Source organism: Syngnathus typhle, linkage group LG2 (genome assembly GCF_033458585.1).
Source record: "Syngnathus typhle isolate RoL2023-S1 ecotype Sweden linkage group LG2, RoL_Styp_1.0, whole genome shotgun sequence".
NCBI lineage: Eukaryota > Metazoa > Chordata > Actinopteri > Syngnathiformes > Syngnathidae > Syngnathus > Syngnathus typhle.
Genome location: NC_083739.1, coordinates 11,280,631 through 11,292,701, shown reverse-complemented (window position 1 = coordinate 11,292,701; position 12,071 = coordinate 11,280,631). Strand labels below are relative to the sequence as shown.

At 42.6% G+C, this 12,071-nt stretch overlaps 2 protein-coding genes across 6 annotated transcripts; one reads left to right on the top strand and one right to left on the bottom strand.

Annotated features, from left to right (window-relative positions):
* Nucleotides 1-3: 3 nt before the first annotated feature.
* senp7b (SUMO specific peptidase 7b) lies at nt 4-6,908 on the bottom strand. 3 transcript variants are annotated; one of them, XM_061270817.1, is made up of 21 exons: nt 6,863-6,908; nt 6,314-6,409; nt 6,184-6,227; nt 5,927-6,097; nt 4,829-4,920; nt 4,619-4,755; nt 4,326-4,536; nt 4,069-4,250; nt 3,723-3,756; nt 3,449-3,649; nt 2,823-3,046; nt 2,671-2,735; nt 2,472-2,588; nt 2,280-2,399; nt 2,102-2,194; nt 1,950-2,017; nt 1,799-1,839; nt 1,393-1,436; nt 1,244-1,312; nt 638-788; nt 4-224 (listed from the first exon to the last, which is right to left on the bottom strand). In XM_061270817.1, the coding sequence occupies exons 2-21, from the start codon at nt 6,314-6,316 to the stop codon at nt 87-89; spliced, it is 2,205 nt and encodes a 734-aa protein (XP_061126801.1). In that variant the 5' UTR covers nt 6,317-6,409; nt 6,863-6,908; the 3' UTR covers nt 4-86. The 3 variants fall into 3 exon arrangements, with proteins under 3 accessions (XP_061126801.1, XP_061126792.1, XP_061126783.1); XM_061270808.1 differs by lacking the exon at nt 6,863-6,908 and adding an exon at nt 6,762-6,807; XM_061270799.1 differs by lacking the exon at nt 6,863-6,908 and having other exon boundaries at nt 6,184-6,319.
* On the top strand, nt 6,094-12,028 carry ftcd (formimidoyltransferase cyclodeaminase). Of its 3 annotated transcripts, none has more exons than XM_061270843.1 (15): nt 6,094-6,235; nt 8,129-8,239; nt 8,743-8,926; nt 9,302-9,430; nt 9,491-9,579; nt 9,847-10,026; nt 10,131-10,268; nt 10,367-10,498; nt 10,579-10,640; nt 10,735-10,861; nt 10,936-11,097; nt 11,201-11,244; nt 11,321-11,459; nt 11,544-11,639; nt 11,829-12,028. In XM_061270843.1, the coding sequence occupies exons 2-15, from the start codon at nt 8,183-8,185 to the stop codon at nt 11,910-11,912; spliced, it is 1,623 nt and encodes a 540-aa protein (XP_061126827.1). In that variant the 5' UTR covers nt 6,094-6,235; nt 8,129-8,182; the 3' UTR covers nt 11,913-12,028. The 3 variants fall into 3 exon arrangements, with proteins under 3 accessions (XP_061126827.1, XP_061126822.1, XP_061126814.1); XM_061270838.1 differs by lacking the exon at nt 6,094-6,235 and adding an exon at nt 6,303-6,440; XM_061270830.1 differs by lacking the exon at nt 6,094-6,235 and adding an exon at nt 6,306-6,446.
* Nucleotides 12,029-12,071: the final 43 nt, after the last annotated feature.

Below are 12,071 nucleotides of genomic sequence, written 5' to 3'. Positions count from 1 at the left end.
CGATTCAAAATAATAATTGAAGTGTTTTATTGTGTATCTCTGAACAAAATTATAAATACATATCAAACAAAAATACTGTACAATCTTCAAATATTTTCAGCTTGTGACTGACTCTTGTGAAGCTTCATAATCAAATGCCGGATTGCCTCGCGTTTCTGTCGCACCCGTTGTCTCGGAAACCAGCGGCCCAAACACACAGGTGGGTCAAAGTGCACCACAGGGTTCTGGGGAGCCAAAGATATCAATTGATGAATGTGTCACAGACTTGGGTTTGTTTCATTAAAACAATGAATAAACTGCTGGCACACCAGCAGTTGGACGTTTTAGCAACAGTTCATCGATATGACTTTACTTTTACCCTCTTTTGGAGAAAAGTCCTTTTCCCTGTGAGAGCGTAATGTGAGAGTAATTTTTTTTTTGAAAGACAAAATCCATTTTGAGTCTGGTTTTAACTTTTATTTCATTCCATAAATTGGATCGGTACTTCGATTATTATTATTATTATTATCATTTTAAACGAGTATTAGTACTGCTACCCAAGTATGGAGTTTGAGTACATCAGCCACATGGTCAGATTCCAAAAACAAAACCAAATGTTATGGCATGTTTGAGGTGTGTTCATATGGCATCTATTTACCTGAAAGAAGCTCTCCACATACTGCAGCAGGTACAAACCACAGTCACTGTTGTTGTCCTGCTGCGGGACACCGCAGCTGTAGCTGTGCATGCTGTCGGCGGTGAAGACGCGATGCAACCCCTTACGCTCTTCCCACTCCACCTGCAGGTAGCTGCACACACCGTTGTTAATGCTCAGGTGACCTTTGTAAAGTAACCACTGCTCAAGATTGACAAGTGGCTTACAGAAACATATTTAAGTCTTCTCCCATTGACTGCAGTTATCCAGTGTTCAGAGCAGTTCACTTTTCCCTACTGTGGCTTATTCTAAAATGAAATTCATTCATTTTTTTTATAATGGCAACATGAAAAGGTTTATACATAAAAAAAAAATCCCTTGTGTATATATATATATATATATATACACACCTATATATATATATATATATATATATATATATATATATATATATATATATATATATATATATATATATATATATATATAGGTGGACTTGTATCCTGAGAATAAGGCTGTAACATAGCGTTGAAAAAGTGAAGCACTCGGAACACCTTTGAATATTTTCCGGGTACACAGTAAATGTTGCTGGTTAATATAAACGCTCACTCTCGTAGAAGCTTGCAAGCGTTTTCATGCTGCCCCACATTCAGAGAGTCCATGACCAGGATGCACGGCCTGTGGGGGGGGACAAGAAACACGGTCAAAACCAAATACTGCAACATGGAGCTTATTCACCAGTTTGGCACAACACTCACCGCGTCGACGTAATCTCCCTCGTGCATCCTTGCTCTGTACATGCCTGGGGAAAAAAAACATTCATTAAAAGGCAGGGAAGTTAATCGATTTCTGCAGAGATATGATTAATACCGACAATGTCACGTCAACAAGTTAAGACTACAGTAAATTGGATGATGGCTTCTTCATGCTAAAATGTTTTATTTATTTGACTGTTGTCAAGCCTGATTCTAAAGTAAAACTCTAAAACATTGATACACTGAATAATTGACTTTGAATTCAAAACTAATGGAGTCATAATACAGTATGTCCCACACAAAGGAGAATTCCTTGAGGCTTTATAAGTAAGATTGGATTGCAAGAACATAAACTGATGCATCAATTAATGAATTCTTCCATCTTTGTTCATTTGTTTGTGATATTTACTGGCGGTTGCTTTGATCTCAGCCTGCGGCTCCTGGTTCCACCTAAGACAAGAGATCACACGTTAAAGTGCCACTCCATATTAACATGCCACGCAAGCAGCCACTGAAGACTGTTACCAGTCAATTAAAAGGTAGCTTGTAAATGAGCTTACTTGTACGATGGTCATAACGGCGGCCATCCTGACCCGGGAAACAAATCACCGCTAGGTACCAGTGAGCTCTGCAGCAAAAATCCAGTGAGATGTGAGAAGGAAAAAAAGGGTTGGAATAAACATTTTGGGGACTTCTTGCCAACTTTACTCACTCCTCATTGATGGGTACAAACAGGAAGTCTTTCCTGAAAATGTCAACATGGCGAGTCCACGTCTTCACCCTCCGGTGCCGCATGTACTGATCTCTGAAAACAAAGTCATCACACCAACTACATGTATTTGTGGTTACATTTTCATTTCCTAATCAAACATAAGATGTGTTTTTATTACAAGACCACAGCAGAACCATCGCTGTAGTTTTCCCGTCTGCTTAGGTGTTTGAAGAAAAAGCTGCTGAAAATGTGACTTCGTTCAGCCATGGCGCGGGCCCCACCCTCCACAAGCAGGAATCTGAGTGAAGACACAAGCGAGTGGAGGCGGGTGATACTCCTTAGCTATAATTGATATTTCCTATTAACTCACTTAAGGTAGAAGTCTATGATGACATCATTGAGGAACTGGCCACTCTCCAGACAAGCCAAATCCTCCTTTGTCACTGTGATCCGGCCTTTGGAGGGCGCCGGCGGATACTGAATCAACCTGTCCGGCAAATAATGTCAGTCATGAAATGATTCAAAGTATGGTTCTTAACCAGACACAGGTAAAGTTTCAACAGTCATACCTCCTTGCCAACTGCAGAGCAGAGGTCTGATTTCTGGAGCTTCTTCTCGAATGGTTGGACATCTCCTGGTAGACAAACACAATCCCACGTGAGCGGTGAACCACAACTGCCACGATGACAACGAGAATGAGATGACAAGAGGCTAGTCTTACCGGTGACTGACCCAGCAGATGAAGGAGATGCTCATTCAGAGGTGCGGGACAATTCTGGATGAGTAGTAGCCCGTCAGTCCACTTTAGGGGGGAGGTCAGCCCCACAGGTGAAGAGGAGCGACCATTCCTGAATTCTGTCATCTCCAACATAGATGCCAGCAGTGCCGCTTGGCACTCAGAAAGCTGCTTTGTCATCACCAGTAAAAGAACGGCGCACGGTGGTCCTAAGAACCATTTACAGTCATTATTATTACATCATCTCTACCACGGGAACAGATTTTTAGTGCCAAAAAACAACATCCTTTGTTCACATGGGAGACAGCAGACATATCTCCTGAATTATTAAAAGCAGTTGGCATCCACAGCTAAGCACAGTCTGCCACTTAAGATTTGCTTTCAATGTAAAACAAATGACTGCACACCTCCACCAAAAATTATAAATGTATGTACAATCGACAGAAAACTGTGATGTGTCATCTGCACAACTCAAGGTAAGGGTAGGCTAAATAAAAATTGACAATTGATAATTGGCAAGTTATGGGTTCTTGAAAAGGCTTTCAACAGTCTCATGGTGGCCAGTGTGGGTTTCAATTTCATTTAACTGATGAGCCCCCTCCCGATTTTACCTGAGGCACAAGTGCTGAGGATGATGATCAACTCCCTGTGTAGCGCACTGGCCTGAGCATCCGTCACCCACAGGAAAAGTAGCGATGGAGCAGTCCCAACAAGATCATCTAGCAGAGTCCCGCTCAAAGCTACAGCGCCATCCCATAAACCATAGCCTTTCAATTGTGATGCAACCACAGTGACCTCGCCTTCATCCTCTCCTGTTGGACAGAGGCACAGAGATGTCGGACATTCCAAAACACGAGTGGGCCATTGTGAGGAAACGTTGGATACCTTTAAGCGGGAGGATGATTCCGCTCGATGTAATCTGGACACAAAGACACCAATATGTGGTTAGTTTGAACCTTACTTATTCTCAACTGGACACACTTGTCACGGAGGTTTGGCCTAGCGGTTAGTGTGACTTTACTCTGAAGGCGGTGAGGACTGCGGCAAAGATTGGTCAGAAGAAGCCGGTCACGGGTTTTTTGTGTCTTATTTATTTGTTTTTGTTTTTTGTTTTTCTCTGTGGTTTGTCTGCCACCAGCCACCACTGCAACCAATAAATGTTTCTGCTATTCCTGACAGACAACTTTCATTTACTTTACAGATACTTTATGAAGTGATTTTTACATCTCACCATCATTTTTCCTTTGGCATCGGTACGCATCAAGCCGGTGTGAAGGGACGAAAACTCCAGCTCTAGGAAGGGTGGCTGCTGCGGGTCTACTCCCGGTATCTGGTGAGGTATTTGAGCTGTCTGGTCAATCGGTTTGTTCTCATCACCTTCATCTGGTTCGTCGTCCTCACTGGATAAAACAACTGAAAGTGCAGAACCATTGAGACACAAACTGGTAGCAGCGAGGAAGTTGGTGGCAGAGATTGCTCGCAACTCACTTGTTTCTGATCGGGTCTGTTTCTTTCTCCGAGAATGAAGCCCAGCCACTCTGTTTGTTTGCTTCTTCTGTCTGAATGCCATCCAAATATCTCTCCCTTTCTGCCCCGGCTCCTCATTTGACTTGCTTCTGCCGAACCTCCTGTTGACGATTCGATGGGCACGAGGTGGTGTCTCCAATGAGGAAGACTCTTCATTTGTAGCTGAAGTAGTCTGAGAAGAAAACAAAAGACAGACAGATCATTTAGGTAGCATCTTGACAGATTACCCCAGCAACTTGTTACTTGATCGTCACCTTCTGCATAACAGCTCCCTGTACTGTTTTGTAACCTGGTGAGGAGGAACTCAACCTCCCATCATGTGGATTTCCTCTCAGCTCAGCCAGGGAGTCATGCGCCTCCAAAGATATGCGTTTAGGTGGTGAACAAAACCCTGTAAAGGAAACATTTGCATTTTGAACTCGGAAAACTTACAATTGGATTATTGCAAGAACCGCCAAGCATACTCTCGCTTATATTTTCGCTCTTCTGCGGAGAAAGACACTCTGAGGCCAAGACACGCTGTGGATATCTGTCTGAGGCGCGCTTTGGGCGCCATCTGGTGGAAAAAATAGACAATAGTAGCTTAGTGAAAATTCGTTACGGAATTAACTTAAGTTAGAAGGTTACTAAAATAGTATTTGTCTCCATGTGCAACATTGGCCAAGCAGCTCATGTGCATCAAAATACAAAAGGAACTAAGAATATATTTAACGTTCCACTGGATATAAAAACACAGTACGCATTACAGTTCTGAATGGTTTCCCGCCCCGATCTACGCATTTTACGTAGAACGTAATGTCCTCCGATTGGTTCTTCGGTTCTACATATTACGTCTGCATATTATGTTCCCGCATGTGGCGGCAGCCACACAACAACATTTACAGATTTTGGAATTCGGTCCACACAAAAGGCACACCTTATTAAAAGGCACACCTTTGGAGTTTGAAAAAATCTAAGGGCACTTTACCCTGAAAAACAAATTACTTAAATCGATCAACTTGATCGATAAAAAGGATGCCTGAAGAATTCATTTATAAATATACGCATTTTCTCATACGGTAATACCTCGACACCCGATTGCCAAAATATAACAACTGCCCACCATAAGTGTAATTCGAACACATTTGTGTCTTACCATTTGAACAAAAATTCAACATACAAGTGTGACCTTTCATTATACTACTATTTTAGTGCTAGAACATTGGTTTGACATATATTCTTATGGGATTTTTTTTTTTTCAATTCACATAAATTATAACATATGAACAAGGTCCCAGAAAAAAATATTTCAGATGTTGAGGTATTACTACATCAAATAAAATGCAGGCCATGGGGGGCTTTTCTGGGGCTACACAGATTTCTGCCAGGGCGATAGCTCATCTTAGCCCCAATGCAGCGCCATCTCTGATAACAAGTCAAGCAATTATGAGACCTCCAACAATTAAGTGATGCTTTAAGCAAAACATACACAAGCATTAACAACTCCTGTAATATCCACAGATGGCTAATATTAGAAAGCTCAGGGAACTGTCACAATGTTTTGCTTAAACAAGCAAACTCACCTGTGTAAATTAAATGAAGACCCCCAAGGACATGGAGCTTCTGTTGACACCTGCGACTGGCTGTAACTCCCTCCTGCTGCTGTGCGAGTGGTCGAGGATGTTTCTGTGGGCAGGCTTTCCAGTCCCATCAGCTTTCTGACAGCGTCTTTGAAAGGCAGCTTTCCATGGGCGCTGTCATAAACACAAACAAAAGATACTCATATAAATATCGCCCAACTATCATTTATTGTGATAGCGGCAGGAAACGCTTTCCTGACCTTTGACGATAGAGGCTGCCATGACTCCACCCGCGTCCAGGTTTCTGATCGAGTTGAGTAAAAAATAATAACTCCACAATCTCTCTGGAGCTCACTACGAATGCCTTCAAAAGCATTAATAATAGATCACCATGATTCCATGAAGTTGGACGCGAGGCTCTGCGGCGAGTGTAACCGTTGGTGGTGGATGAAGTCAGAGGTTTCTACTGACGTCTTCTTGGGGATTCTAAAGAAAACGTCATTGTGTGACAAATATTGTAATGGCAAGTTCAACATAATGCACATACGCTCGTTATCAATATTTTCATGTCCGTATTAGCGAGGTGTGGTTTTAACGTTTGACAAAATAATTCTAAAACAAAACAAAGGGCAAAACTACTCATAATAATTGCACGGATTACATTAGTCAGTGGATCCGCACGAAATAGTCAAATACGTCGGCATCCGCATTCTTCGTTAGAATAGACCAAAATGTTGACCACAAAAGCAGCTGAATGACTGCACGAAATTCATCCCAGACTAATAGTCCATAAGCGTTTTGCAGAGGGGAAGGAGACGGCTTTCGTGCTCGACTTTACCTACTGTTTTCCCGGACTCGGTCATGTCTGCTGCCGGTCGCTCGCTAGCTATAGCTATCAAAAATAGTTAGCCGTCAGCTATTTAGCCCGCTACGGCTCACCTGCGTGAAGCTGGCCCTCTACCCCACGCAAAAGTTGCTCGCGTTCGACGTTTCCAAAATAGTCCAGAAAAAGTCCAATGATGTACCAACACATTTGTCATTGTCCCTCTTGAAATGTTATAATTCTTCCCCAAAAAATGTTAAGGAGCATTTTGAAGGCGTCCAAAAATTCAGCTGCTGCACTAGATTACGTAAACAACGTGCGTAATTCGCGTAGATTCTCTTCGTCACTGACGTTGAAACGTATTTTTTTGATGTTAGATTCAACACTGTTACAAACAAACAAACAAACAAACAAACAAACAAACAAACAAACAAACAAACAAACAAATAAATAAATAAAAAGAAAAAAAAGTTTCATGATTAGTATTTATTTATTTTTTACAATACAGTGAACTCTTATCTTTACAATATGAACTATTTATAGTATGTATACGTAATATGTTTGTGTACTTTGCATAATTTCCCAAAAGCATATTGGGAGGGCTGGCTTGGATTGAGTTAATGCCATCAGAGCTACCAACACTCCCTTTGTGGGTTACGTGTACTTGATGATCTACTTCATGAGCACCCCTGCTCTAAATTGTCCATAGGTGTGAATATGGGGAAATCATATCCTTTCCCTCTTAACCTTCCTTTTAGTGTCATGAGAGCTGTAAAGTTTGAAAACAAACAAACATGCATGTTTTCTGAGCCCTGGGCGTAACATGGACAGAACACTCACATCTCCTGTATACGTGTGGTGGCTCAAATGTAAACAGATCGAAGGTAACTGTTGTGTCACATATACGCACACACACACACAACAGTTATAATCTGTTTTAACAAAAAACACACACAGGATAGAAAGTGTTGTCTTCTCATTTCAAAGGCTTCTAGTTTATGTTGAACCAAAAGGGATAATGTGACTTTTGACCTCTGCCAAAATCCTGTTTCTCTTAAAGATTCCAGTCTGTCAGATGTACCCATGAGAGCATGCCGGTTTGAGCTTTGCTCCTTGGTTCCCTCCAAAAAGTGGCAATGTTTGGCATCTTTTTAATCACTGACTTGCACATGAAATGATGTTTTTCAAACTGGAGTTACATATTGCAAGGAGCTGAATGAACTTTGATCAGACATTCTACCAATTGATTAAACATTTAGCACTGTCTGGTTGCAGTGCATCTACTACCTTGCAGGGGTGCTAGCTTTCTGCTGTGTACACAACATTTGCGATGACCTGCTGTTAATGATTCAGCTGAAATTGTGTGTTTATATGCGTTTCAGGGCGCAAACAGATGAATCCGGCTAGTTTTTGACGGAGGTTAGTGTAAAGGCAATATGGCAGCTGCGCTGGTTGAATGTGTCCCCAACTTCTCAGAAGGCAAAAATCAAGAGGTCAGTTCTATTTTAGTTGTTGTAGAATTGCTTGATGTCTCGTTTGTTGTTTCTTCTCCGGGAACGAATAAATGCTACTTTTCTAGACTAAAAGGTAAAAAAGAAAAAAATGGGGTATATATTTTCAAAATGTGCTCATTAAAATATGACTCTCTTGGTCAACTTAAATAGTTTACAATTTTTCACACAATTAAATGTATTTTTTTTCTAAAAAATTATTTTTTTTTCCTTGATATTACCAGAGCATTACTATTGTTTCTTTAAAAAAAATACTTTATCATTATCTTATGTTTCTTCTAACAAAGAGACATTTTTTCGAATCCCATGATATTCTAGGGTACACAGGAGTAGTTATGTTTGATTGACGTTTTTGATGAGGTCCTTGAAAACAGTTCTCTCCCGTAAGGCCTCCATAAATCCACAAAAGTTTGAAAACCTCTGCTTTGAGAGATATAAAATAATGGATGAGAGAAATAGATTTTCTCACCCTTGTCAACTTTCAGGTCATTGACGCCATCTCGGCGGCCATTAGCAGCACACCCGGGTGTACCCTGCTGGATGTTGACCCCGGCGTCTCCACCAACCGGACCGTCTACACGTTTGTGGGCTCTCCTGAAGCTGTTGTGGAAGGGGCGCTCAATGCTGCCCGTCAGGCTTTCAACCTCATTGACATGACTCGCCACTCAGGTGAGTCCACAATGTGACTGACTGGACATCATCTCCAGGTATTATTGCCAGGGGGGGGGGGGGCAATATCACATAAAAGCCAGTCTAGTTTATAAAACTGAGTTAAAGTGATTGAGAGGATGTCCCCAATTGTCAAAAAGTCAATGTGCCCTCATGAAGAAGGCCTAGTCACATTAAAATTGTGAGCCTCCAATTTTGAACAGCCTGAAGTCCAACTTCCAAATTAATGCTCAAATTGGAGTAATGCGATGACATCTGTTTAGTTTGCGCTACTACATTTAATTTTGATAAATACTGGAGAAAGGAGTGAGTTTCAGTAATCAAATTGTTCAAGAATGAGTGCATGCATTACTTGACACGTATGCGTCCGTCCAGGTGAACACCCTCGAATGGGAGCGCTGGACGTCTGTCCTTTCATTCCTGTCCAGAACGTCAGTATGGAAGACTGCGTCCGCTGCGCCAACATCTTTGGACAGAAACTGGCGGACATGTTGCATGTGCCAGGTTTGTTCTGAAAAGAAAAGCCAACATAAATACTGAGTCTAAACCATGTTGTTTTCTCAGTGTTTCTTTACGGCGAAGCAGCGCGAAGCGAGGCACGGAGGACTCTTCCGTCTGTGAGAGCTGGCGAGTATGAAGCTTTAGCAGACAAGGTACGACCTTGAAAGCAATTATTTGTGGATGTTTGCCATTTGATTTGGCCATTTCCTGTGACTCAGGGCTTCACCCTATTTAATGACATTTTCTGACGCTATGCAATAAGAATTTTATCATGTAAAATCATAAGTATGCCTTGTTTGGAAAACTCTGATCCATGTAGATAATTCACACAATAACTACTTTTATTGTCATCATTTGTCATATCATTTCTTATTCCTTTCTAATTGTGCTTAAAACAACTGTATGTTTCTGCCGTCAAGCTGAAGCAGAAGGAGTGGGCTCCAGACTTTGGACCCGCCACCTTTGTGGCATCATGGGGTGCCACGGTGACAGGCGCACGGAAGTTCCTCATCGCCTACAATGTAAACGTGATTGGGACCAAGGAGCAGGCGCATCGCATCGCACTGGACATAAGAGAGCAGGGCAGAGGAAAAGACCAGGTGCAATTCTGGAACTTCATGATACTCCCTTAGTGACGACCAACGTGTCATTTTCTCATGAACTCCCGGTGACGAGATATGCATGCTTTTGACCTACATCCCAGCCAGGGTTGCTGAAAAAGGTTCAAGCCATCGGCTGGTACTTGGATGAGTCCAATATCGCTCAGGTGTCCACCAACATCCTGGATTTTGAGCTAACGCCTCTCCACTGTGTTTATGAGGAGATCTGCAAGGATGCAGAGGTCAGATGTTCCACATTACGTTGCGTTCAGAACTGCTGGGAGTTAACACTTCGTTTGTATTCAGGTATCTTCCACTGACAATGATCATTCGCCCTCAGGATCTAAAGCTGCCCATCGTGGGCTCCCAGATTGTCGGTTTGATTCCTCTCAAAGCTCTTCTGGATGCTGCAGACTTCTACATTGCTAGGGAGAAACTCTTCATCGTTGAGGAAGAGCATAAAGTGCGACTGGTGAGGAAAGCTTGACCTCAAGAGTTGTGTCACACGGCTCCTCTGGTTTTTAACCTTTAAATCCTTGCGTTTGTGATCAGGTGATCAGCAAGCTGGGCCTCGACTCACTGGGTCCGTTCAAAGCAAAGGAGCGGATAATTGAGTGAGTTTCATAACCACTGATGCGAAGTTCATCATGCTGGACTCCATAGTGCCTCACTTGGTATTTGTACTTCGTTCCTTCCCGCCACCGACAGGTACATGGTGACGTCGCAGGACCACGGCCGCCTGGCGTCTCTTAGCCTGCAGCAATTTGTTCGCAGCGTTGGCGCTCGGACGGCTGCTCCTGGCGGAGGCTCAGTCTCCGCCGCCGTGGCTGCACTGGTAATTTTGCATACGACCAAAAAATGGTCACCTCGCTAAATCTTTTCCTCGTGATGACAGTTTGAACGCTGCAGGGAGCGGCGCTCGGCGCCATGGTGGGCCAAATGACATACGGCAAGAGGCAGTTTGAAGCTGTGGACGATGTGATGAGGAGACTGATACCTCCGTTTCATCACGCTATGAATGAGCTGCTGGACATGGTTGACAGTGACTCATCTGCCTTCAACAGCTACATGGTCTCACTTTCTGTGTTGGATTTCTCATTATTCGTACTTTTTACAATCCAGTGATCTTTCAGAACATCTCTGGTTTTGTACTTCAACTCTGTTTCGACTCTAGGCAGCGCTCAAGATGCCCAAAGATTCGAAGGAGGAAGTAAAAAGGTAGAAACACTTAAGTTCGCCTTGCAGCCGCATGTAGACATTTCATTTACGTAGATGATGTTTCTTGTCTTGACAGGCGAGAGGTGGCCTTGCAGGAGGGCCTGAAGCAAGCAGTGAGTGTTCCGTTGGCGCTGGCTGAGAAGGTTACCACCCTCTGGCCATCACTGAAAGAACTTGTCTTATATGGGAACATCAGCTGCAAATCAGATATTCAGGTGGGGAATAGGCAGAGAAGAAATTGGTCTTGTGCTATCATGAAATGTTTGAGCTGGAAGCACCTTTGACTGTGTGGTTTCCAGGTTGCAGTAAAAGCGCTGGAGACGGCAGTTTTCGGGGCTTACTACAACGTCATCATCAACCTTCAAGACATTACTGATGACAATTTCAAGATGGAGGTAGGTTTGCACATGCCAATGGAATGAGCCGCCAGCGACCTTTTCACCATAAGTGTCAAGTGCTTCTGGGTGGAAAAAAAATAATCAAGAAAATTCAACCTGTTGCTGTATCCAACACTTAAGCTACTAAATATATTGATGTATGTGAGTTTATCTCCCAGTCACCTAATGTCCTATCGTGTTTTACAGACTCAGTCCAGAGTGTCAGCATTATTAGAGGAGGCAAAAAATTTTGCCTTCACCATCCTTGAAGCTGCCGACAAGCGAGCATGAGTCTGGTAGCCTAGTTCTTCTGACAAATTGTGTAAAGCAAATCCAATGAAACCTTGTCACTGCAGATGATGGCTGAAATGTTTGACCACAAGTCATTAAAAAGTGTTTACCTTGGGTCACTTTTTCTAAAGAACCATTACTTGGATTCCATTCCCATAT

Excerpts from the sequence above, each read along its gene's own strand:
- senp7b (XM_061270799.1), bottom strand. The coding sequence starts at position 6,299 with ATGCTTTTGAAGGCATTCGTAGTGAGCTCCAGAGAGATTGTGGAGTTA. Across the intron at positions 4,756-4,828 it reads GAGCGAAAATATAAGCGAGA|GGTTTTGTTCACCACCTAAA; the intron begins GTATGCTTGGCG and ends TTTCCTTTACAG. Across the intron at positions 2,195-2,279 it reads GATGGTTCTGCTGTGGTCTT|AGATCAGTACATGCGGCACC; the intron begins GTAATAAAAACA and ends CTTTGTTTTCAG.
- ftcd (XM_061270843.1), top strand. The coding sequence starts at position 8,183 with ATGGCAGCTGCGCTGGTTGAATGTGTCCCCAACTTCTCAGAAGGCAAA. Across the intron at positions 10,027-10,130 it reads AGGGCAGAGGAAAAGACCAG|CCAGGGTTGCTGAAAAAGGT; the intron begins GTGCAATTCTGG and ends CCTACATCCCAG. Across the intron at positions 10,499-10,578 it reads AAGAGCATAAAGTGCGACTG|GTGATCAGCAAGCTGGGCCT; the intron begins GTGAGGAAAGCT and ends GTTTGTGATCAG.